The sequence below is a fragment of the Alosa pseudoharengus genome, unplaced genomic scaffold (genome assembly GCF_046254945.1).
Source record: "Alosa pseudoharengus isolate Yale_2024_CS ecotype anadromous, Long Island Sound unplaced genomic scaffold, YU_APseudo_1.1 YU_APseudo_1.1_scf_15, whole genome shotgun sequence".
NCBI classification, from domain to species: domain Eukaryota; kingdom Metazoa; phylum Chordata; class Actinopteri; order Clupeiformes; family Clupeidae; genus Alosa; species Alosa pseudoharengus.
The window spans coordinates 13,689,463-13,711,456 of record NW_027468620.1 but is presented as its reverse complement, the minus strand read 5'-3'; the positions used below and the strand labels follow the sequence as shown (position 1 = coordinate 13,711,456).

Sequence of the window (21,994 nt, the reverse complement as noted above, 5' to 3'; positions counted from 1 at the left end):
AACAAACTTTGATGCACTGTCAAAAAAGGGTGTTCCCGTTTAAACTGAATCAAACAATTGCTGTTGACTTTGATTCATTTACTTTTAAGACATAGATTTCACATATAACAATTTATTTTCTTCGCCTGATCTGTCCATTTAAAACCGCTGTTGTTTACACCACCAACCGGTAGGGAGCACTGCTCACTTTGGCTTCACAAAAACCACGTAAACTGTAGGAGGAAGGACTTCATTGAATGCAGCAGCGCAGCGACTGTTTTTGGATGCTAGTGGTACCGTGGGTTGACGATGGTGATACATTTTTAACTCCACAAGTTAACATTCTAACTGTAACGGAGAAAATAAATAGACAAAGCCTATCTAACAATGCCATTTTAGCAGCGACATGTTTCGCGGTGTGTCCAATCAAAATTATAGGTCCGGACAAAGTCAGAGACCAACTGGTTTTGTCAGTGGCCCCCCAAACGGTCCTCCAGGTCCTCGTTTTAATACTGGATATGGAACACCGTACCAACCACCTTATCATGGCCAACCGGGTCTCGCTTACCGGGGTCCTCCGCCTGGCCACCCAAGTGGACTCCCGTCCACCAGACCTACGTTCATGGACGTGAGTACAAGGAGTTAGAAATGTTAGACACGGCATCAGGAAAGCCAATGCTTCATGTTATCTAAACGAGTACAAGTTGTTAAAATGAAAGCAACAAACCATCCTCATCCTCCATTTTCTGTAGGCACGGCCTTTCAGCGGTCTGTCTGTTGATCACAGTATGGTCATTACTGTTGGTAGCCAGCACAACATAGCGCCTCTCCAAACGCATGACCAGGCTCGCAACTGGGATGAAAGGTTTGAATTCTTTGCATCGCAACTTCCTATGTGGTTTCTGCTTTCACAAGTCATCAAGTTTGAAACTTGTCTAATCTGTTTGGAACGGTTCTGCATTTAATTCAGAACCTAGTTTTTCAGCATTCATGTGATGTGACTTTTCTAATTTGTTTTACTGATGCACTAACAAATTCTAGTGATAAGGCAGAGGCATTCCTCCGAAGTTTGGCTGCCAAGGACAGACAGTCAAAGCCCAATGGGAGAGAAGGAGAGGCAACGGAGACTACCTGGGGGCACTACAACAAGCAGACCTCGGACCGAGGGAAGAGCAGGAGCAAGAGTCCCTCGCAGAAGCAGAGAGGACACAGCCGCAGCCGCAGCAGGGGCAAGAGTAGAGGGCGCAGCCGGGCCAAGAGCCGGGCACGGAGCAAGAGCAGGGCGCGGAGCAAGAGCCGGGCGCGGAGCAAGAGCCGGGCGCGGAGCAAGAGCAGGGCGCGTAGTAAAAGCAGGGCGCGGAGCAAGAGCCGGGCACGGAGCAAGAGCAGAGCGCGAAGCCGCAGCCGGGCCAAGAGCCGGGCCAAAAGCAGGGCGCGGAGCAAGAGTCGGCCCAGGAGTAGGAGCCGGAGTCGGAGCAGGAGCTGTCCCAGGAGCCGAGGCCGGAGCCAGGCCAGAGACACTGGTGGTTATGCATTCAGCAGGGAGCCTGGGAGTGGAGGCAGTGGGCCTGTGGGCAGTAGCAGCAACTCCAGTCTGTCCTCAAAGGTGGACCTATTCAATGAACTCAAGCAGCTTTTGCAGAGCAAGGGCCTGGAGGACTCCCTGTCTGTGGTGAAGAAAGCCTTCCTTACACAACAGACACAGGTAATAATGAAAACAAAACAAATTGAATGAATGATCAAATTTGTAACGATATTTCTGGATGCCCAAGCGGTATTTGTGTAGTTAGGGCACAATATTTGTATGATGAAATTGTATCACAGATGTTTAGGAAAAAAAAGTTTTCTTTCACATACGCATCATTTCTGCAGAGCGCTCCGTTGGCCAGTCCTTCTGCTGTGCCAGTTCAGGCGTCCGTCTCCCCGCACCGACCCGATGCCTACCAGGTGGCTCCACTGGAGGTGACCGATAGCTCGCTTCTCCCTCACGAGAGGGTGCGGCAGGACGGCAGCGGCTTCTCCCGCATCCTGAGCATGATGGGCGAGCCGAGCCCGCAGACTCCGGAAGGACAACGGCAGCCTGTGGTCGCCGCCGACGTCCCCGACATCGAGGACGAGGAGGAGTTCCTGTACGGAGACAAGAGCACCACCCAGAGCACCCCGATGAGGCCACTGGCGGACTCTCAGACTACTGTGTCGGCGTCGGCGGCAACAACTCCGCTCCAGCAGTTCAAGGCGCTCCTGGGTGATCCGGGCATGAGCCACATCTTCAAGCAGGCCCAGTCGGCGCTGGCTCTGACTGGCATGAGCCAGGGAGCCCCGGCGAAGAAGCGTAGCTCCACGCCAGAGCCAAAAAAGGGCCCTCCATCCCACAGGCACAAAGCCAGCAGCCCGGCCAAAGACCACAGAGAGGGGACGCCCAGCAGTGCCGAGTTTGAAAGGGTCAAGAGCCTCCTGAAGAACATGGGACTGACTCTGAGCATGGCGGAAATCACCAAGATCGCTTCAAAGCTGCGTGACACGCCTTCATCCAAAGGTGAAGGAGTCCTTCCACGCCTTTTAATCAGTTTAATTTAACTTATTACAGTTGTATAAATGAGTTCACAGAGAATATGAATAATTGTAGTAATTATTGTATTAATAATAAATTCATGATAATTCATTTCAATTGGACACTAATTATGGAAAATAATTGAATATTCTATTTAACAGTCAATTTGCTAATCCCAAGCCATACATTGGTCAGATTCAGAGTTATGAATGAATGTTAAGGTGTATCTGTGTGTTTTTGGTAGAGCCTTCTTACTATTTTGAGTACTCACTTTTCAGGGTCGAAGTCGGAGAGCATGGACAGCAAGCATTCCCATAGGGATAGAGATAGCGGTCATCAGGAGAAGGTGCGTCACTTTACGTGGATTTAAAATGTGCAGTTCTGTAATCTTCTCTGTAGATCCTGTTTTATTGGTATACCTCCTTCTGTTAGAAATATTTTGTTATGTCATGAATGTGTCCTTTTGGAACCTATGAAGTCTTTTTACACACCTAGTAGTGATGTTATTTAGAAATACGTATTAATTTAGCATTGATTGTTTTAAAGGAGAGAGAAAGAGATCGAAGTGACAAACATGGCGGTGGAGCGAAGAGGAAAGAACACCTGGTGAAAGAACTGGAGAGCATTTTAAAGACAGAAGGTAAAAGTCTGACACTGGTTCTCCATGTGTTACATTGAGGTGCACCTTTTGAAGACATCATTTTGTGAGTCATGTATCCACTGATTGTTTTGCAGGGTCAGGGAACTTGATTCCAGTGATTGGCTTCTATTGTAAGCTGTGTGAGGAGTTCTTTGGGGATCTGGCCAGCGCCCAAAGGCACGAGGGCTGCCACAAGGGCTCCAGAGAGTCGGGAAAGGTGTGTGTGTGTGTGTGTGTGTGTGTGTGTGTGTGTGGCAGTGTGTGGCAGCTGCTCTGTTATGGATTTGACAAAGCACATTTTGCAGCATTTAATATGCTACATGCAATATAATAAGTCGTATGAGATAAATGCATCTGCTAAGTTAGTTAACCATAAACACCATGACACAATGCAACCCATTATATGTTTAATGTTTTAGTAGTACTTTGCTATTAGAAATGCCAAGCACAGCTGTTGAAGGTCATTAGGGAAGGATTAGATGAATAGTTTTGTAATTGTTTCTTTTCCCCAGGGATCCATGCCTAAGTTATACAACGACACAAAGAGCGGCTCTGGCCATTCTTCGCAACACTCCGCAGGACCTGGCCACTCAGAGAAGAAGCGGCTTGCAGAAGATGACAAGGGACCACACCGAGATGAGCGGGAACTGAGCCCAGGACACTGGCCCAGAAAGAGGGCTCGAGATGAGCCCGACCGCAGGGACCAGAAGGGTTCTGCTGCCAGGCCTGCGGAACCTGTCAGGGTGAAGGTGGAGCCTAAGGTTGGGGAGAGGAGCTCCTCGGTAGAGAACGGAGACAAAAAAGGAAGTTCAGACAGTGACTCGGACGATTCTACCCAAGGCGGCAGCGCCAAGAAGAAGAAAAAGAAGGAGAAGAAGAAAAAGAAGAAAAAAGAGAAGAAGAAACTAAAGAAGGAGAAGGCTGGGAAGTCTAAGACAAAGTCCACTTAGCTGTTACTTTAGAAGTGTTTTGTTTTGTTTTGTTTCCCCCATTTTGTATTTTCCATTTAGTTGGAATCTTCAATCACAACCCAATGCTGTCCCTGCCTGGCGATGGCACTTTCTGATCAACAGCATGGAGAAGACAACAGCAGTCAATAGCTATAACTTTAAACACCTGGATCTCCTCATATAATTTACAAGAAATCAGACAGTTAAAAATAACGGTGTAGTACAATTATTTCATGTTGGTTACCAGGAAAATCCATTGTCGGTGTATTTCAATCTATACATTGACATTCTGTTGAACATTTTCACAACACTTCATTTCTGAGGAAGTGTGAAAAATTTTGTGAATATTTTTTGGAAATAAACTCACCATGTGGTTACCACATGTATTATTCCTTGGTGGGTTGAGTCAGTGATGTTCCAAAACCTTCATATTTGCTCCTTGTTTAATACAAACTGGATAATTTACATTTTGGTGTGTGTATGACTGCTGGGAAAAAAAGACTGATTGAAACTGATTGAAGTGTGAATGAAAACAGATGTTTTTGGTGACTGCTACATCATGGCTTGTATACACCAAGTCCATTTACCTTTGAAAGCAGATCAGCTGAAGTTAAAACATACAGGTCTACCTTGATGTATATTCGTATGGATATTTATTCCTTAACTAGAAAAGATAAGTAGTTCATAAGGCGTACTTTTGTTTGCTGAAAAGCAGGATGTGAGTCTGTCTAGACCATAGACCAGGGGTGTCCAAACTTTTTGACTCAAGGGCCACATTGGGTTTTGAAAATTGGCCGGCGGGCCACACAAAAAAAAAAAATATATATATTATATATTATGTTTTGTATCATTTAAATGACAAAGTAATTCTGTTGTAGAAAATTAATTTCTTAAGAAATACTGTTCATTTATAAATGGTGCACTGTCACTTTAAGCCAGCTCCACTAGCCTATGGCTAGTGCTGTGCCTATGGCTCACAGTTTATAAATGGTCAGTAGTGGAAACTACTGTTGCCATCGCGATTTCCTTTTAAAAGTTTCTTATAAAAAGGAGATATCAATTATCAACAATAACAAGCCAGCTGGAACCTGTCGCAGTATCTCCGTCTTGTGCACGCTCAAATGCGTTCCCAATTAAATGGAGTAGCATAACGTAGTTAGATCTGCTGCGATGTAACAAGCTGTTTTGACATTGACATGGTAAACGCTCTCTAAGAAGAGTGTAAAGCAGTTTGCAGTAGCCTAAAGTTAATCACAACGTTGTCTATGCTGGAATAGCGAGCGGCCTATGATAACCTAGCCTGATTAAAGCAGGCCTGATTAAAGTGCGTGGCGGGCCGGATCTATGATAAACTAATGGGCCGGATTAAAGTGCGTGGCGGGCCGCAGTTGGCCCGCGGGCCGTACTTTGGACACCCCTGCCATAGACAGTAAGGTCTAGACTAGAAAGTCTTGAGATATTATGACAATTTCCCTGTATTTAAACTCCAGTCCAGTAGAGGGAACTATCCAAAACAGTGATTAACAGCCCTCCCCTATAAAGTAGGAAGAGAAGCAATTAGGGCAGAATCTACCGCAGAAACACCTATAAGAATACACAAACAGCCCGTAGAGAAATGAGCAGATATACAGACGGTGGATGCAGAAGTCGTAGTGCCGTATGTTGAACTAACATTACAGACGTCTGTTGTAAGATGGATCATTCTGCATCAGATACTGAGACCGATGACTACAATCGGCCCTTGCTGCAGCGCAAAGAGGAAAATGCAGAAAAAGGTATACAAGTTTTCTGGTTATTGTAGTTAACAGCTTGAGGATAGCTGCTCAGCTGTATTTACTTTCGACACTTTTACACTAAGTAGCCTATCAAACTATACGTTGTCTAAAATTGCATATATTTACAATGTTACTAAACTATTGAGCACAAGTGATGGCTTTGTATATTGTGCAATGGCATAAAGTTGCGCTATAAATTATTGATGCTCACTTCCTAGCAGATAGCAGCTTTCTGTCCAGATCCAGACTGACTGCATTCATTGTCAGACTCTCAGTACAATACCATAGTTTCCCGCTGCCCAAGTCAAATAGCAAAACATAGATCATGTAAATTGGCCATTGGTCAATTGGCCAGAAGTCCTAATATGCTGCATTTTAAATGAGCATCGTTATCCGATTTGAGTCTTTGTTTACAAGTCTTTGTTGCCACAGTCAGTCGATTATTAGGGCGCACAGTTCAACATTTTGGTTTTAAACCGCACAGGTTTAATGGATTATTGTCACGCAAATGTGTGATTAGGTCTTTGCGATTTGAAAAGAAAAAAAACTTGGCCTCGTAACTTGCAATTCCTCCGGCTAGTCACGGGATTTGGGCAGTACTAGAAAGGTGGTGGCAGGAAAAGGGCGTCACCAAATTACTTTAAGGTGGAAAACATGAGATAATAGGCGTGTTCGTCTTCATGCAGATCTGTGCAGATCTGACTTGATGTGATGCATGTTCAACCCAGCATGCATCACATCAAGTCAGATCTGCACAGATCTGCATGAAGGCGAACACGCCTAATGTGTCATAACATCAGAGTGTAGTGATATTGTCAACTTTTAAAACAACCATGCAGTTATGGATTGCGACACGTGTCCTGTTTCTCTCTCCCTCCCATTCTCTCCCCCACTCCCTCTCTGCAAGGGGTGGTGTTGAAATGGTTCACATCATATTTGAATAATAGAACATTCTCTGTAAGATTAGGTAATTGCTCTTCGTCCATTGCACCTATCAAATGTGGTGTCCCTCAGGGTTCCATTTTAGGCCCTCTGCTATTCTCCCTATATACAGCGGAGAAAATAAGTATTGAACACGTCAACATTTTTTTCAGTAAGTATACTTCCAGTGAGGCTATTTGCATGAAATTTTCACCGGACATTAGTATTAACTTAGGTAATCCACACATATATAAAAATCCAAACATTAATGTCTAAAAGTAGAGTTATGAGTAAAAAAGTGGAATGGCACAGGGAAAAAGTATTGAACACGCTAAGAAAAAGCAGTACACAAAGGCAAGGAATAGCAAGGAACAAACTGGAATCTATAAGTATTTAGAGAAATTATCCCTCCTATCTGTGCAAATTGATATAAACTGGGTTAGTACAGACTGGTGGGCTATAAAAAGGTTTTTTGTTACCAAGGTGTCACACAAGAAACATTTCATGATGGGTAAAAGCAAAGAGCCCTCCCAAGACCTTTGCAACCTTATTGTTGCAAAACATATCAATGGTACTGGTTACATATGCACATCAAAACTTCTGATTCATCCAGCAAGCAGTGCTGGAGCCATTATCTGCAAGTGGAAGGAACATCACTGCATCATCAACTGGCCATGCACAGGATCTCCTTGCAAGATTTCTGACCAGGAAGTCAGAAGGATAGTCAGAAGAGTAGCCCAAGATCCAAGGACCACTCAGAGAAAGCTCCAGAAAGGCTTGGAGGCAGCAGGTACAATTGTTACAGAGAAAATCATAGGTAATGCACTTCACCGCTATGGCCTCTATGCACGCTCATCCCGCATGACTCTATTGCTGAAGAAAAACATGTCAAACCTCGTTGAAAGTTTGCTACACAACATTTGGACAATCCTATGAAATACTGAGAGAATGTATTCTGGTCTGGTGAGAGCAAAATTGAACTTTTCGGATGTCATACTACACACCATATTTGGAGGAGAAATGGCACTGTGCATCACCCTAAAAATACCATACCAACAATGAGGTTTGGAGGTGGTGACATCATGGTGTGGGCTGTTTTTCATCTCATGGTACTAGCAGACTTCATACAGTTGAAGGAATCATGAATGGAGTCATTTTGTTCAGGGAGAATCTTGCCATCCACCAGGATGATGAGGATGAGACATGGCTAGACCTTCCAGCAGGACAATGATCCAAACCATTCAGCAAAGGAAACTCAATTGGTTTCAGAGAAAGGAAATCAAGGCCCTGACTTTAATCCAATTGAACAGTTTTGGAAGTTAACTAAAGATCAGGATTCACAAGAGGGACCCCTGGAATCTTCAATATTAAAGGACTATCTGTTTAAAAGAATGGGCCAAAATCACACCAGAATACTGTGACTGATTAGTTTTCGTCATACAGGAAATGCCTTGAAGCTGTCATTACGAATAAAGGCTTTTCCGCAAAGTATTTAAGAAATTTCAGCAGGCGTGTTCAATACTTTTTTCCTGTGTCATTCCACTTTATTACACATAACTCTACCTATGGACTTTAATGTTTGGATTTTTTTATATGGGTGGATTATCTGAGTTGATAGTAATATCTGGTGAAAATTTCATGCAAATAGCCTCATTGGAAGTATACTTACTGAAAAAAATGTTGACGTGTTCAATACTTATTTTCCCCGCTGTATGCTGCCTCTTGGCTCCATTTTTAACAAACATAACATTCAATATCACTGCTATGCTGATGACTCTCAATTTTATCTGCCATTAACAGCCGATAGTTCCTGCACCTTGGAAAGCCTGTTTAACTGCTTTAATGACATAAAGAGTTGGATGGCTGCAAACTTCTTACAATTAAATGAAAAGAAAACAGAGATAATTATTTTTGGTCCACTCAGCTCTGTTCCTAAGATAAGAAATGCACTTGGGCCACTGGCTGTAAATTGCCACAGTGAGGTCAGAAATCTAGGTGTTCTCCTAGATTCCTCTTTGAATTTCAATAAGCAAGTCAGTAGTGTGGTTAAGGGAAGCTTTTTTCAACTAAGACAAATGGCTAAATTAAAGCCCTGCCTCTCATATACTGACTTAGAAACTGTAATCCATGCTTTTGTTACATCTAGGCTGGACTATTATAACTCTCTGTATTTAGGTCTGAACCAGTCTACCCTTGCTAGACTTCAATTAGTCCAAAATGCAGCAGCTAGGCTTCTTACTGGAACAAAGAAACATATGCACATAAGTCCTGTGCTGGCCCAACTCCATTGGTTACCTGTCAATTACAGAATTCATTTTAAAGTTTTACTTTTTGTATTCAAAGCCCTAAATGGAATGGCACCACAGTATATCTGTGACCTTTTAAGTCCCTACTGTCCTTCTAGGCCACTGAGGTCTTCCTCACAACTTCTTCTATCAGTCCCAAAGGCAACCCTTAAAACTAAAGGTGATAGAGCTTTTTCTGTTGCTGCCCCTAGACTACTCTGGAACAATCTCCCTATAGAAATTAAGTCCTCTCCCACCATCAGTAGTTTTAAATCAAATTTAAAGACCCATCTATTTTCTTTGGCCTATAATGTCCATTAATTTCTCCCCTTGTTTGGTTGTTTATTCCTATTTTATTTCTATTTCTTTTCTGCATTATATTAACTGGCATCTACCTTTACTGTACATCTTTCTCTAGGCCTATAGTAGTAGTAGTTTCAGTAACCATATGTTTATTTTTATCTACAATCATAACCTGTTTATTATTATTATTATTATTATTATTATTATTATTATTATTTTGTATTTTCATTTATTTACTTATTTATTTATTTTTTGTCATTTATGTTTTTATTTTATTTTTTTGTTTTTATTACTGTTTATTTTATTTTTGAGCACCTTGGGTCAATAACATTGCGTTTAAGTGTGCTATATAAATAAATATGACTTGACTTGACTTGACTCTCTCAGCTCCTGCCTGCTGTTCAGCGCGCTACGGGCTGTCCGTGTTGGCCTGCTATGGGTTCTTTGTGGCTTACGCCCTGCGGGTGAACCTGAGCGTGGCCATGGTAGACATGCTCAACACTACCAGCTCCAGCAATGCCAGCCAGTCTGTCTGTCCTAGGCACACCAGCCCAGCGAGACCCAAACACAACCATACCGTAAGTCAGTCTTTCCTATAAAGTCAGACCTGTTCTAAGTCACCTAATCATAACTGAATGAAAAAAAAATATATAATGCAAACTGTATTACAAAGATACTTTGAATTGCGTGTGTTTAATGTGGTTTGTTAATTTCTGTTTTCTTCATTGTAATGAGTGATTGGGAGTGTCAGTTGGGATGCGGGTGGGGACTACCTCTAGCTCTATTGGGATGGAATGAATGGGTCAGTATTTTGCTTGTAATGGTTTGGACCAGTGGAATGTTTATCGTTAGGTTGTTCTTTTTCTATTGAGTTGACTCTTGAGTCTTGTGGTACATTTCTGTGAACTTGGTGGACCTTGGCTTGGACAGCTCCGATGTCAGATTACATTAGCTGAGAGGAAGATTAGATGGCTATGTATGTATGTTCTGGGGGTCCGTTTTACAAATATGTATGTAATGGAGAAAAATATCAAGAAAAGTAGTCTTGCAGATCTCCCAAAAACACTTATATTGCAATGGCGCTTCTAGGATTTTTCTGAGACAGGGGCCACAAAGGGGCCACATCATACACTGAGGGGCCAAGAACCGGTCAACATCCATGCACAGAAAATCCCTTGTTCAGTAAGTCAGTGGTGTAGTCTACGTGATATGCAGGACTATGCAGTATACCCACTTAAAAAGCATCACCATCTCAGTATACCCACTTAAAAAAGGCAAGGAAAGGTATTAACATTTGGGGTTGATCACAGTATACCCACTACAGCTAGACAGTAGACTACACCACAGCAGTAAGGTGCACATATTTCACCAGTCTCACCTTGTTCAAATACTTTTGCTAAAAAACTAAAAAGCCAATATAAATCTTTTTCCCATTTATTTATAATGTGCATTGAAAACACAATATATAAAACTAAAATATAATAGACACTTCAGCGGAAATGCATTGATATTTTAAACAGAAATCATACATCATATTTGTACAATCATATTCATTTTTTGAATTTCATTCAAGTTTTACTCTTTCCCCTTTTGTTTATAAGAGAAACCACCTTCACTGCCAGTTTGCATACATTTAAACAAACAAACACACACACACACAGCATGTGAGCAACAACTACATCATATTTACACAATTTTTTTTTCAACAATTATTTTTACAATGGTCTGATTTGGAATTGTCTTTGAATCACTGTCTTGCTTCCAGTTAGAAAAGTCTGATTCTGATTTGAAGACAGACGATGGGGAATTTGGAAACGAAAAAATTATGGAAGGGGTAGCAAAACACTAAATATGGAATACTATAACCATTTGAAGTCTTTGTATTAGAAGTCATTTAGTGGCCTCTTCCTATTTCCATGCTGTATCTTGCGGAATACCTTTGGTTGCACAGAACCAGCTGCTCTATAATGGGAAATGTCTGGAGAGAAAGAAAATGAAACAAGTTTGAGTAACTTAATTGTTATTAACTTTCATAACCCACTGTCAACCTTTTTACTTTTTTAACACCTACCTTTAATGTCATGATTACATTATATTAGTGGTGTGTAAGTCTAGGTGCCTTTCACTTTAATAATGAGAGTAACTTGTGTCCATGTCTGTAGTAGGCTATTATTTGGAAATGAGATGTGCATGAGGATATAAGTCAGGATGTTTGCTGTTTGATTATTTAAAATAAATATTGAAAAAACAAACAACTAGAAGAGAACCTGTCTTGGATCGCAGGAGTGTCATGCAATGTTCATTTCTGGTGAGCACTTGACAAGCAAACATGACAATACTTGAATCAAATTGAAAATGCAATTGAATCTGTCCTGAGCCCTTTGCACTGTGAGTAAGCCCAAGCATGCATATCACCCTTGGTTAGTGACCTGGCTTGGTCGTGTATACTGGTGATACTGTCATGTGACGATATGGCTCACTTTTATAGAGATCACAACTAAAACATTTCGATTTCAAGCGGAGCGTGACTAACATGTTTAGCAAATTGCCTCCCCAGGCCAGTGTGTATGACTGGGACTCGGAGACGCAGGGCTGGATTCTGGGCTCGTTCTTCTACGGGTACATAGTGACGCAGATACCCGGCGGCTATCTGGCGCGCAAGTATGGCGCCAAGTGGCTGCTGGGCTTTGGGATCCTGTGCACTGTGATTTTCACCCTGCTCACGCCAGTGGCAGCAGATCTGGGGGCCGGCTACCTCATTGCTGTTCGAGTGCTGGAGGGCATTGGAGAGGTAAACTCGGCCTTCAACTCTTCTCTACTGCCCTGGTGGTGTAAACAGTCATGGCAACAAAAAGGGAAAAACAGGATTACTTTGCCAACTCGTAGAATAATGGGTGATAATGATTAAATAATTGGAGAAAAAAAAAACGGTTTCAACACAAGAATGGCTACTTTTTTGTGTCTTGTGTTATGTGTGGCCTCATGATTATGCAAATGACCATGGACTGTAACACAGCCCTTATGCAAAGTGAGTTAAGGGAAGTTAGTATTTGTTGAGTCATGTCTGTGTGGTTCTTATCCGTAATTCTAAATGTGTGGTCCACTCTTGCTAGGGCGTCACATTTCCTGCCATGCATGCTATGTGGGCTTCCTGGGCCCCGCCGATGGAGCGCAGTCGACTGCTGACCATCTCATACACAGGTGACCAGAATGATGGAACCCATCGTTGTTGTTTGAAGCATTTTATGTGGTTATTTTGTCACAACATTTTGTCTTTGTCTATCCACATCCATTGTATCGAAATATCAATACAAAAGAAACAGATTAGTATTAATTGCGTATTTCTTTCTATACAGCCGAAGGCAAATTTAGTGATTCAGATACCATGACAATATGTGAAATAATACACTGATAAAAGAAAGGATGTCATTTCTGTATAATGTATCCAAAAATTTGGAGTGTTTGAATTTCAGTAACCACTTTAATACATGGTGTTTGTGTGAAAAATTCTTTATCTCATGAAAAGAATCCTATTTCCCAACCATTAGCTGAGATTTATACATTGATTTTGCTAAATTTCTTCAGCTATGAGGTTAATACACAGGGGCAGTTAATATGGTATTAATATGGTTTTATTTTTTCAACTTGCCTAAAACAGTGGTTTATACACAATGTGGCTAATAGACAGAAAATTACCAGTACTGTATCTCATATGTCATTAAATGTCTGATTTCTTTAGGTGCTCAGCTGGGAACTGTGGTGGCCTTGCCGTTGTCTGGCATGATTTGTTTCTACCTTGACTGGACCTATGTCTTCTATGTATTTGGTGAGCTAATTGTCTTTAGGTTATTAGTGATTTATTATTTATTATAAATTAATAGGTATTTCTCATTTCATTTTATTCTAATTCAACTTCAGGGTGACTTTGTGTCTGCTGTAACACTCTCACTGTCTAAATTAATTAATTAATTAATTAATTAATTAATTAATCGATCCCCAAAGGGAAAAAACACTTACATCAGAAAAAGTAATATAAATATAAAAAACACTGAACAATAAAGACAGTAGAAGATAAAAGGTGTGTCATTTCTAAGTTTACAGCAAATATTGACTGTCACAAAACCATAGAGCTGCATGATCATGTTTATGGCCAGCACATGACTAACTCATGCCTGCCATGTGAATATGAGTAAGATATCTGTACCGTTCTCTGTATCTGTTTTTGGCCACACTTGGAAAGTTCTCCCACAGACTATCTACAGAAGCTCAGATTATCAACAACCTGTTTGTTGACACACTGTTGACTACAATTTATGGAAAGGGTGTGTATTTGGGAGTTGTGATGTTCAGGAAATATTCAACAGCAATTTCACATACTGAACTGTAATCTTAACAGATGATCTGTTAAATCTCTGTGGGTGGACAGCCCAAGTCTTACCCAGTTTTTCCCTGGCCTTTTCCCCTTAGGAATGATGGGAAATGGGAACGTTTGTTCCTTAAAATATCTGTACCTTTCCAGATTTCCTCTTGCTTAGTCATGCAGTATAATGGTCGTACAGTGAGAGTTAAGATACAGCATGGTTAATTGAGTTGCTGATGCTTCTTTGTAAATAGTGAAATCCTGAACTGTTTGCCTGTGTTTGTGTGCATGCGTGCACTCTTGTTTGTGTGTGTGTGTGTGGTATCTGTAGGAGTTGTTGGGATGGTCTGGTTCGTCCTCTGGGCTGCACTTGTGAGCAACACACCCAGCACACATCCCAGGATATCAGAACAAGAGAGGCTCTACATCGCTGCCTCACTCAAAAACGAGGTAGCCTTCCTTTCCAGTCCCAGGGACTGTATTTTTCGAGCCTTGTACGGGTAGGATGGCTGTCCTTTAACTCACAACCCATTTGATTCAGTTTTGTTTTCTTTCACTATTGGTATGAATGGCAGAACACGTAGAACAATGTACACCCACACAATGACAAACAACACACACAATCAAACAGCAATAATACATAATGTATGTATAATGTATATAAGTAGAAGTATAAGTCATCTATACATTGTAATCTTCTCACAGCTCTCTCCAACCTCGGATTATATACCCTGGGGATCAATTTTAACGTCGTTGCCATTGTGGGCAATAGTAGTCGCCCATTTCTCTTACAACTGGACATTCTACACACTGTTGACTCTGCTTCCAACCTACATGAATGACATACTTGGCTTCAGTATCCAACAGGTAAGAGAGCATAACATAATGAATAAGGCCTTCATATCTCACTTCTAATCTATAGTTGATATGATTATTGATTGGTAATTGATTATTATTGATAATATTCTCATTTACAGTTGAATTGTGCAGTAGAGTTGTATATGACCTCAAACCATTGAAAGGAACAGTCAGTGTGGACTTTTTTTCACCTTTGACCTTCTGACCCCGTCTCAGAATGGGATGCTGTCAGCCTTGCCCTACCTGGGCTGCTGGTTGCTGGCGCTGCTGGGTGGTCAGCTGGCAGACTACCTGAGGGAGACGTGTCAGTTCCGCACCGTTGCCGTGCGCAAGGCCTTCACCCTCATTGGTGAGTGAGGGAGACTGCCTCTGACTCCTCTTTTCTCTGTGTCTCTTGTTTCACCCCAGTCAGCCACTGGTCTCACATCAGTCTCACATTTCCAGATTGTTTTAATGTTGTTTATTCAGCTATTAAGCAGTTTTTTTTTTTTAAAGCTCTTCAGCTTTATTCTATTCACATTTTTAGCGGTGGTAGAGTGGTGATGATTCAGCTAGAGACTTACGTGGAGTATTATCTCATAGCCCATAAGGGGAAATGGCATTTACATGGACTACAGAATTTTTAATCTCCCCCCTACCCCCTCAGTCATCTCTAGGTTTGAGTTATACATAATATGTTTTCAATATACTCATACAGATTTGAATCTTCTGTTTACATCCACCCGTGAGATTTTATATTTTATGACACAATATTCATTTGATGCTTCCTCAGCAGTAGATCTGTTGTGAGACTGATGAAGACTGGTTTGAGTTTAAAGTGAAGACTATATTGTTCTAACATTAGTGAGAAATGTGTAGTTTGTGATTTTATGAGGTCAAAACATCTATAAAGAGGACACTGTTCTTGTAGCAGCTGTGTGGCAGCTTGTAGCAACTGGCACGACTTGCTTCTGTGGAGCAGTGTAATTTAATGTCCTTTTGCTTGTGTGCATGCATTGGTTATTTAACTTAGCCATAATAAAACCACTGTGGTACAGAGAGGGAACTAACGTGACGTTCATGTGAGACATCTCTGCTGGCCGATTTTGAATCGTTACCACTCTAGCCTGAAAATCAGGCTTTGCTGTGTCATCATGCATGGTAACTAAGTTTGCAGAAGCTGACATAGCGGCCAGCCATGCAGGAAGAAGGCAGGCGGGCGGGCGGGGGGTGGGGGGGTGGGGTGGGGGGGCAAAGTGAGTAGATAGACCGTGAATATGGGAAGTCTGTGGTGTGCTGAGGCTGATTTGCTGTGTCAGGAGGGGAAGGTCAGCTGATACAGGGCAGCTGGTGGAGCCGGGCGCTGGCCTGGACTATTAAGGTCAAGGCAAAGGCAGTATGGTTTTGCAGTATGAGGGCCAACAGAACTTCAGCAAAAAGCAAACACAGAACATCAACAATGGCACATTTTGTTATTATATATGTTCATAGTGATGGATTGTCGTTGTAGGTCATAGATGTTTTTTTTGTATCTGACACATGTGATTTGTCAGGTCTTGTCATATCTCCGATAGAGTTGAGGAGTGTCCCAGAGACATTTGTTTCCTCAGATCATCTGTTTTTGTGATCATTCCAGTGTGATCATGTCATGCCAGTTGAATGACTGTAAAGTAAATGAGTACTGTGTGTGTGCGTGCAGGAATGGTTGGGCCGGCACTGTTCCTGATTGCTGCCGGCTTCACAAACTGTGACTACATCATGGCAGTGGCCTTCCTCACTGCCTCCTCGTCGCTGGGTGGTGTGTCTGCCTCTGGATTCAACATCAACCATCTGGACATCGCACCCTCGTAAGAGAACACTGCCTTCTCTTCTGTGGAGAATTCAAGGCTATAAAGACTCAGATGGTTTACAGACAGTTGTATATCACAGGCACCCATATAATGTTTATATCACTGTTAAACTGTCGGCCATAGTGTTAAACAGTGCTCTACTAGTTAAGAGATTACTTTCTTGGATAATGATTGGTGAATTATGAAACTGTTGATCGTGGCATATTTGAAAAGTGCTTTTATAAGTCTGTTGGAAAGCTTTCTTGGCTTATAATATTTTATTTAGATATTTTTGTCTTCTGTCTACAGTTATGCTGGGATTTTACTTGGGATCACCAACTCCTTTGCCACCATCCCAGGAATGGTGGGACCAGTCATAGCAAGAGCACTGACTAAATCCGTAAGTTGCCTTTTTTTCTAGTATATGATGCTCTAACAGCTCATCGGTCCAGACAAAGTGTTGTCAAGAAGGCAGTATTGACTAAGACTTTACTCACAATGTAAGTCACCTTTTATCTGAATATTATGTAATGCTAATGCATTTTGCAAGCGGTATGTTATGCAAAAACACTCTGAGAAATCATTTCACTTTTCTCCAGCTGTCAATTATTTATGTCATACTCTTTCATGCTTGCAGTTAGTGTAACCAAAGATCCTTAATATACAATATACTTTATCAACCGTCTCTCTGACATAACTTTATCCTTCTATTTCGGTAAAATTATCCTCTTATTCTAGAACTCTTATTCTAGATCATCTTATTCTAGAACTCCATTTAGGTAGTGTTTATACCAAAGATTCTAGAGCGGAGCTCTGTTCTAGAATCTTTGGTTTATACTGTCCATCAGAGCCTTATCTATCGGCTCTGCTGTCCATGTTTAAAGGTGCGATTTGTAGGATTGTTAACGAACGTTCTGTAGGACAAAATCAAAACACTGGTGAACGTTCTCAAGACTACCAGACGCGAGCCTCTTCTGGGTTGCCAGATGTAATGAAGACTTAGCTAACGTTAGTTGACCTGCAGCTGCTTTAACGTTTCTCCAACCATGACCCAGCTACACATTACTGAAAGAGTGAAAACAAAAAATACCTCTCTAACCAACGTAACATATTTAGCTGAAGTTAGCGATGCAGATGAAGTTTAGCATAGGCTAACTGTTGTGGAGAAATATGGCCAGCTCTGTGTCAGACTTGATATTCTTAGTTTGACGAAGACGTCACCATCTCAGGAAGCTCCTCCGATGCGCATCCACTTAATTTGTTTCTTGTTTTAATTTTGGAAATTTGCCTGCCTCTTGTAGGCGTTCATGACTACAACTGACAGCTGTTGACAGTTGGCCTTTGCTAATTTGGCAACCCAAATAGGAGGACGCCTAGCCCATTATTAATACGCTATTCTAGAATTAATCGTTCAAAACATAAACGAAAATTCCAAGAGATTCCGCCCCGTAACTGATTTTTTTTCATGGGTTTTACGGGATTTCACAGGTTAGAGTAATGTTGTCAAATAAGCCATTACTTCAATTCATCGTGTTTCCTCACTCTCTGACAACATATGGTGATCATTTTTGGAATGGTTACAGTTTATTTTCCATTATTTCCTACATACTGGACCTTTAATCCTTTCTCCTCTTGTGTTCTCTAACATTCTAGAACACTATGGAGGAATGGCGAACTGTGTTCTACATCTCAGCGGGGATTAACCTATTTGGAGCAGCCTTCTTCACGCTGTTTGGGCAGGGGTCAGTCCAGCCATGGGCTGTCCACCGCACACATTCTCAGTGAAACTCACAATGCAAGATGCTCTCACCATTTACGGAGGATGCATGTGGTATGACCAAAGGAATGGACACTGAACTGAACTTTGGGATCAGTCTTAGATAGATGTAGTATTCACACAATTATCAAAAGAGATTTACATGGCTGACTTTTTCTTTTATAATATGTAAATATTATATTGTTTTATTATTTTGTATGTGTTTGTACAACACCTTACATGTCAATACTACAGCCTTTTCGTTCATTACTTACTCATGGCATTATATTTGTTTCACCATCCCAAATGGTGGCCTGTTTGGCCTGTTTTGCTCATGAGCCATTCCTCAAGCTTATCGAATTCCATTGATAGTCAAGCTTACTAATGGTGTAAAGGGAACACCAGTGAATTGGTATTTCACTAATTGTTTGAAGGAACAGTTATGTCTACAGTAAATTATCCTTAACTTGTTCACTTTCTGGGTCAACTTCACATGTAAATGGACCCTGGTGTTCAAATAATTTAAAAGCCATTAAAAGGTTAAGTGCTGAAAGTTGAGACATAAATGGTTTCAACTGTATTCGATTTCTTATAAAGATTGTTACAACAAGAAATGTATCTGTAAAAAGAGACTAGAGTTTCTCCCATTTTGGTCCTATTAAGGTGGAGGCTATGGTTAGACCTGCTGCATTAGTGTTGAAAAGGGGAAACAATGGTCCTTTGAAAACTGTGAAGATATGGCTTGCTTTGCCATCATGTAATGGTAGTTTAGTTTGAAAGCAAAACAGATATTATTGAAGGAGTTGCCTTTAGATTAAATCAGTACGATCACAAAGCATTTACATTTATTTTACAAATACCGGTTTCCTCTGGAGTACTGACATTCCAGAGCTGAAATGAAGTGGTTGGGAGTGTATTGGAGTTTGAAAGCCAGAACACACATGAAGCCTGTGTTCTCCTAGAACAAATGCCCTGGCCTTTGTTGTACCCAAACTGTACTATGATGAAGAAAGTATGATTGTCGAACCAAAAGTATGCCAAAGGCTGTCTAACTAATAGCATTCTGTTGTGGATCTTGTTGGGGTTGAATGGGGTGAATGTGTCAAGCCTTTTTGTTCCACTGACGGGTCATCTATCGCCATCTAACTACAGTAATCTTCACAGTGGACCATAACATTACTGCTTTAGATCTCCACACACTTTGTGTTTTATCTGCGATCATATTTAGCACAATATTGAAAAGCTGGAGATCCATCTGTTTGGATTGTACAGACAGTAGCAGATCCATAAGACTTTTGAGCTTTGTAGTAGTTTTTTCTCTGGTCAGGTGTCTAATATCTCCTCTCCTAGATGTGCCTTAAATCCGCAATTAGTATGCACTTTTGGTTTCAACTAATTCAGACACTTGACACTGAATACTTGTTTTTGGTTTGCTACATCCTTTCCTAGAATGTGAGGTAGCCTATTATGCAAAGGCATATATTTGTTTCATTTTTTGATGTGCTATGTCCTTTCCTAGAATGTGTAGCCTATTGTGCAAAGGCATATATTCGTAACACTTCTTCTCAAATACACTTGTTATTGATGTCATAGTTCACCAAACATAGTGCAAGAATCAATCACTACATGAACAATTACAATACTGCAGACAGGATTTTAGCCATGACTTCTCCAGCGGGCATGTGTTTCGTTCATGTCTGGAGTCAAGGACTAGCTCAGGTGAAAGTTTGACCAGCCCTGTTTTTCCCCCTTCTTTTCTGTTTCTGTGAAAATACAAGTGCTGACGTATTTACATATTTAAATACATCACTCTGGAATGGTGTGCCTGTTGGTTCAAGTCAGGGAGCGTCATTCAGTTGGTTAATTAAACTGTTGTAACCCTACTTTTAAGGTGTTGCTTGAACCCTGAGATCAGAAGGGAAGGTTTTTCATACTCACATTTCTTTAAAAAAACTAAAAACTTATTTGCCAATTTTATTTGTAACATTTGTTAAACTTTTATTTGAATGTGTAGGCTATTTTATTATTTTGAATAATCATGTCAAGGTCCTGCAAAGGGACATGGTGGGATTTTATTCTATATTGCGGTGGGAATTTATTTATTGAGTTCCCATTGTATTCCCCCGCAATACTTTTGCGTTCCTTCGTTATAGTTTAACATTCTTTGCAAAGTCAAAATTCCAGGGAATGGAAAAGGACCTCTAAAAATACATTTCCACCATGGCCCTTCGCGGGCTTAGTATTTTTGAGTTGCAAGGGTCATTTGTAAACACAGTCTTTGTACTGAACTTGAAAAACTTTGTGATGAGAATGATGTTTCACTGTGTAGCAGTTGCAACACATGCTGGATTACAAATACATTCTTATGTGGTAGCTAATACATTTTATGCCACTGTCAATTTGAACGCACAGGAATATTAAAGATCTATCAGCATTTTTCGTTATTGCAATTTGCCAGAAACATTAGGTTTTCTGCTCATGTGCTGTCAATGAATCAATTTAAAATCCAAATGCCAAGCCAAATAAAAGCATTCACGTTTTCATATAGTCCGCGCCCGCGACTACAACGATGCCAGGGCCTAGGGCACACGAATAATAGTGTCAATATGGGTTTTCAAGCGCCGTACTAGGTCAGTGAACGCAGTCTACGTAGTCTGCGCACCTGTTACAAAACGGATCACTCTGTTGGCGTAAGTTGGGCTAATAGCCTACAATATGATAACATTTTAAAATAGGCCTATGTGCAATGTATGCATATTGATCTAATGAACAGCATTCAATGCCATCAGTAATGCTGCTATTATATTCACAAATGATGCTGTCCCTACAGGGGACATGAGTGTTGCGTGCATTTGCGCAACTCCTATTCCCCCCCTCCCCTCCTGAAATATAACCGGATCACCAACGCAGCTCAGCCTCTTCTGCGGCGACCGGGTATCACCAAACGAAGAGCAGGTAGGCTACAGTTCTCTATGCATGCTGTCCTTGATATCCCCAAATTTCTGCAGTAGCATTTTCTTAGTTGTGTGTCTAAGTAGCCTATTTCTTGGGGAAATATTTATCGGGAAAATTACGTGTAATGCATCAACTCGAAATAACGTAGTGATGCTGAAGCCGACATTGAAAGTGAATATCAGGCTAACCAACACTTGAGATGATAGAACATGGCGGCGTTTGCAGGGGGAGGATCGTGTGGATAAATCCTCCCGACACCCGAGTGGTCCCTGTCGCTATGGTTTAAAATAAACAAACTTCACTATTTTCATTATAATAACTCGAATATACCAGTTTCCAGGGAAGAAATATGAAGACAGTCAGGCCTGTCCTTTGGAATGTGTAATAATAATGGCAGCATCGACTCTTATCGCAGGTTGTTAGATAATCTTAACAGTAATAGCCCACAAGTTAACCTTAGTTAAGCTGGGAATCGGGTTAATTGGACAGTAAGGTCACTTCTAACGCCAGCACCAGTTGTAGGCAGCAGGTGAGTGTCTTCTCTAAAGAAATGTCACCTGCCTCAGTGTCCTCTTGGCTGTCATGTCTGGAAGCAAGTGAATTCTAGTTGTAAGTTTAAGTGTGACTATTGGTGGATTCTTAATGATGTCTCATAGTGATGTCTATTACTCACTGATACAGAGTGGCTTTGTTAACAGATTGAACCGCAATGCTGGTTTCTTCCCCTCCTCTCTTTCCTGTCTCCCTTTTGACTGGGCTGATGGTGCCACTGCAGCAGTTCTGGCTGTCTCCAGAAATGGCTGCGTCTGTACTTGCCAGCGCAGTCGAGCAAAATCTTTGGACAAAATGGAGG

The 21,994-nt window shown here is 41.3% G+C and overlaps 2 protein-coding genes across 2 annotated transcripts; both read left to right on the top strand.

The window, feature by feature from the left end:
- Positions 1 to 18: 18 nt before the first annotated feature.
- On the top strand, positions 19 to 4,511 carry LOC143124242 (uncharacterized). The gene is made up of 8 exons (XM_076285639.1): positions 19 to 607; positions 732 to 844; positions 1,021 to 1,684; positions 1,852 to 2,515; positions 2,809 to 2,876; positions 3,077 to 3,170; positions 3,266 to 3,387; positions 3,683 to 4,511. Exons 1-8 carry the CDS (start codon positions 386 to 388, stop codon positions 4,118 to 4,120), a joined length of 2,385 nt encoding a protein of 794 aa, XP_076141754.1. The 5' UTR covers positions 19 to 385; the 3' UTR covers positions 4,121 to 4,511.
- A 1,168-nt stretch (positions 4,512 to 5,679) lies between these two features.
- Positions 5,680 to 20,620, top strand: slc17a5 (solute carrier family 17 member 5). The gene is made up of 11 exons (XM_076285638.1): positions 5,680 to 5,895; positions 9,792 to 9,982; positions 11,962 to 12,195; positions 12,518 to 12,605; positions 13,144 to 13,230; positions 14,096 to 14,214; positions 14,470 to 14,631; positions 14,839 to 14,971; positions 16,301 to 16,448; positions 16,740 to 16,830; positions 18,084 to 20,620. Exons 1-11 carry the CDS (start codon positions 5,814 to 5,816, stop codon positions 18,213 to 18,215), a joined length of 1,467 nt encoding a protein of 488 aa, XP_076141753.1. The 5' UTR covers positions 5,680 to 5,813; the 3' UTR covers positions 18,216 to 20,620.
- Positions 20,621 to 21,994: the final 1,374 nt, after the last annotated feature.

Coding starts and splice junctions, on each gene's coding strand:
- LOC143124242 (XM_076285639.1), top strand. CDS start 386: ATGTTTCGCGGTGTGTCCAATCAAAATTATAGGTCCGGACAAAGTCAG. Junction 3,171..3,265: donor GAGCATTTTAAAGACAGAAG/GTAAAAGTCTGA, acceptor ATTGTTTTGCAG/GGTCAGGGAACTTGATTCCA. Junction 3,388..3,682: donor GCTCCAGAGAGTCGGGAAAG/GTGTGTGTGTGT, acceptor TCTTTTCCCCAG/GGATCCATGCCTAAGTTATA.
- slc17a5 (XM_076285638.1), top strand. CDS start 5,814: ATGGATCATTCTGCATCAGATACTGAGACCGATGACTACAATCGGCCC. Junction 12,196..12,517: donor TGCTGGAGGGCATTGGAGAG/GTAAACTCGGCC, acceptor CACTCTTGCTAG/GGCGTCACATTTCCTGCCAT. Junction 14,215..14,469: donor CTGCCTCACTCAAAAACGAG/GTAGCCTTCCTT, acceptor ATCTTCTCACAG/CTCTCTCCAACCTCGGATTA.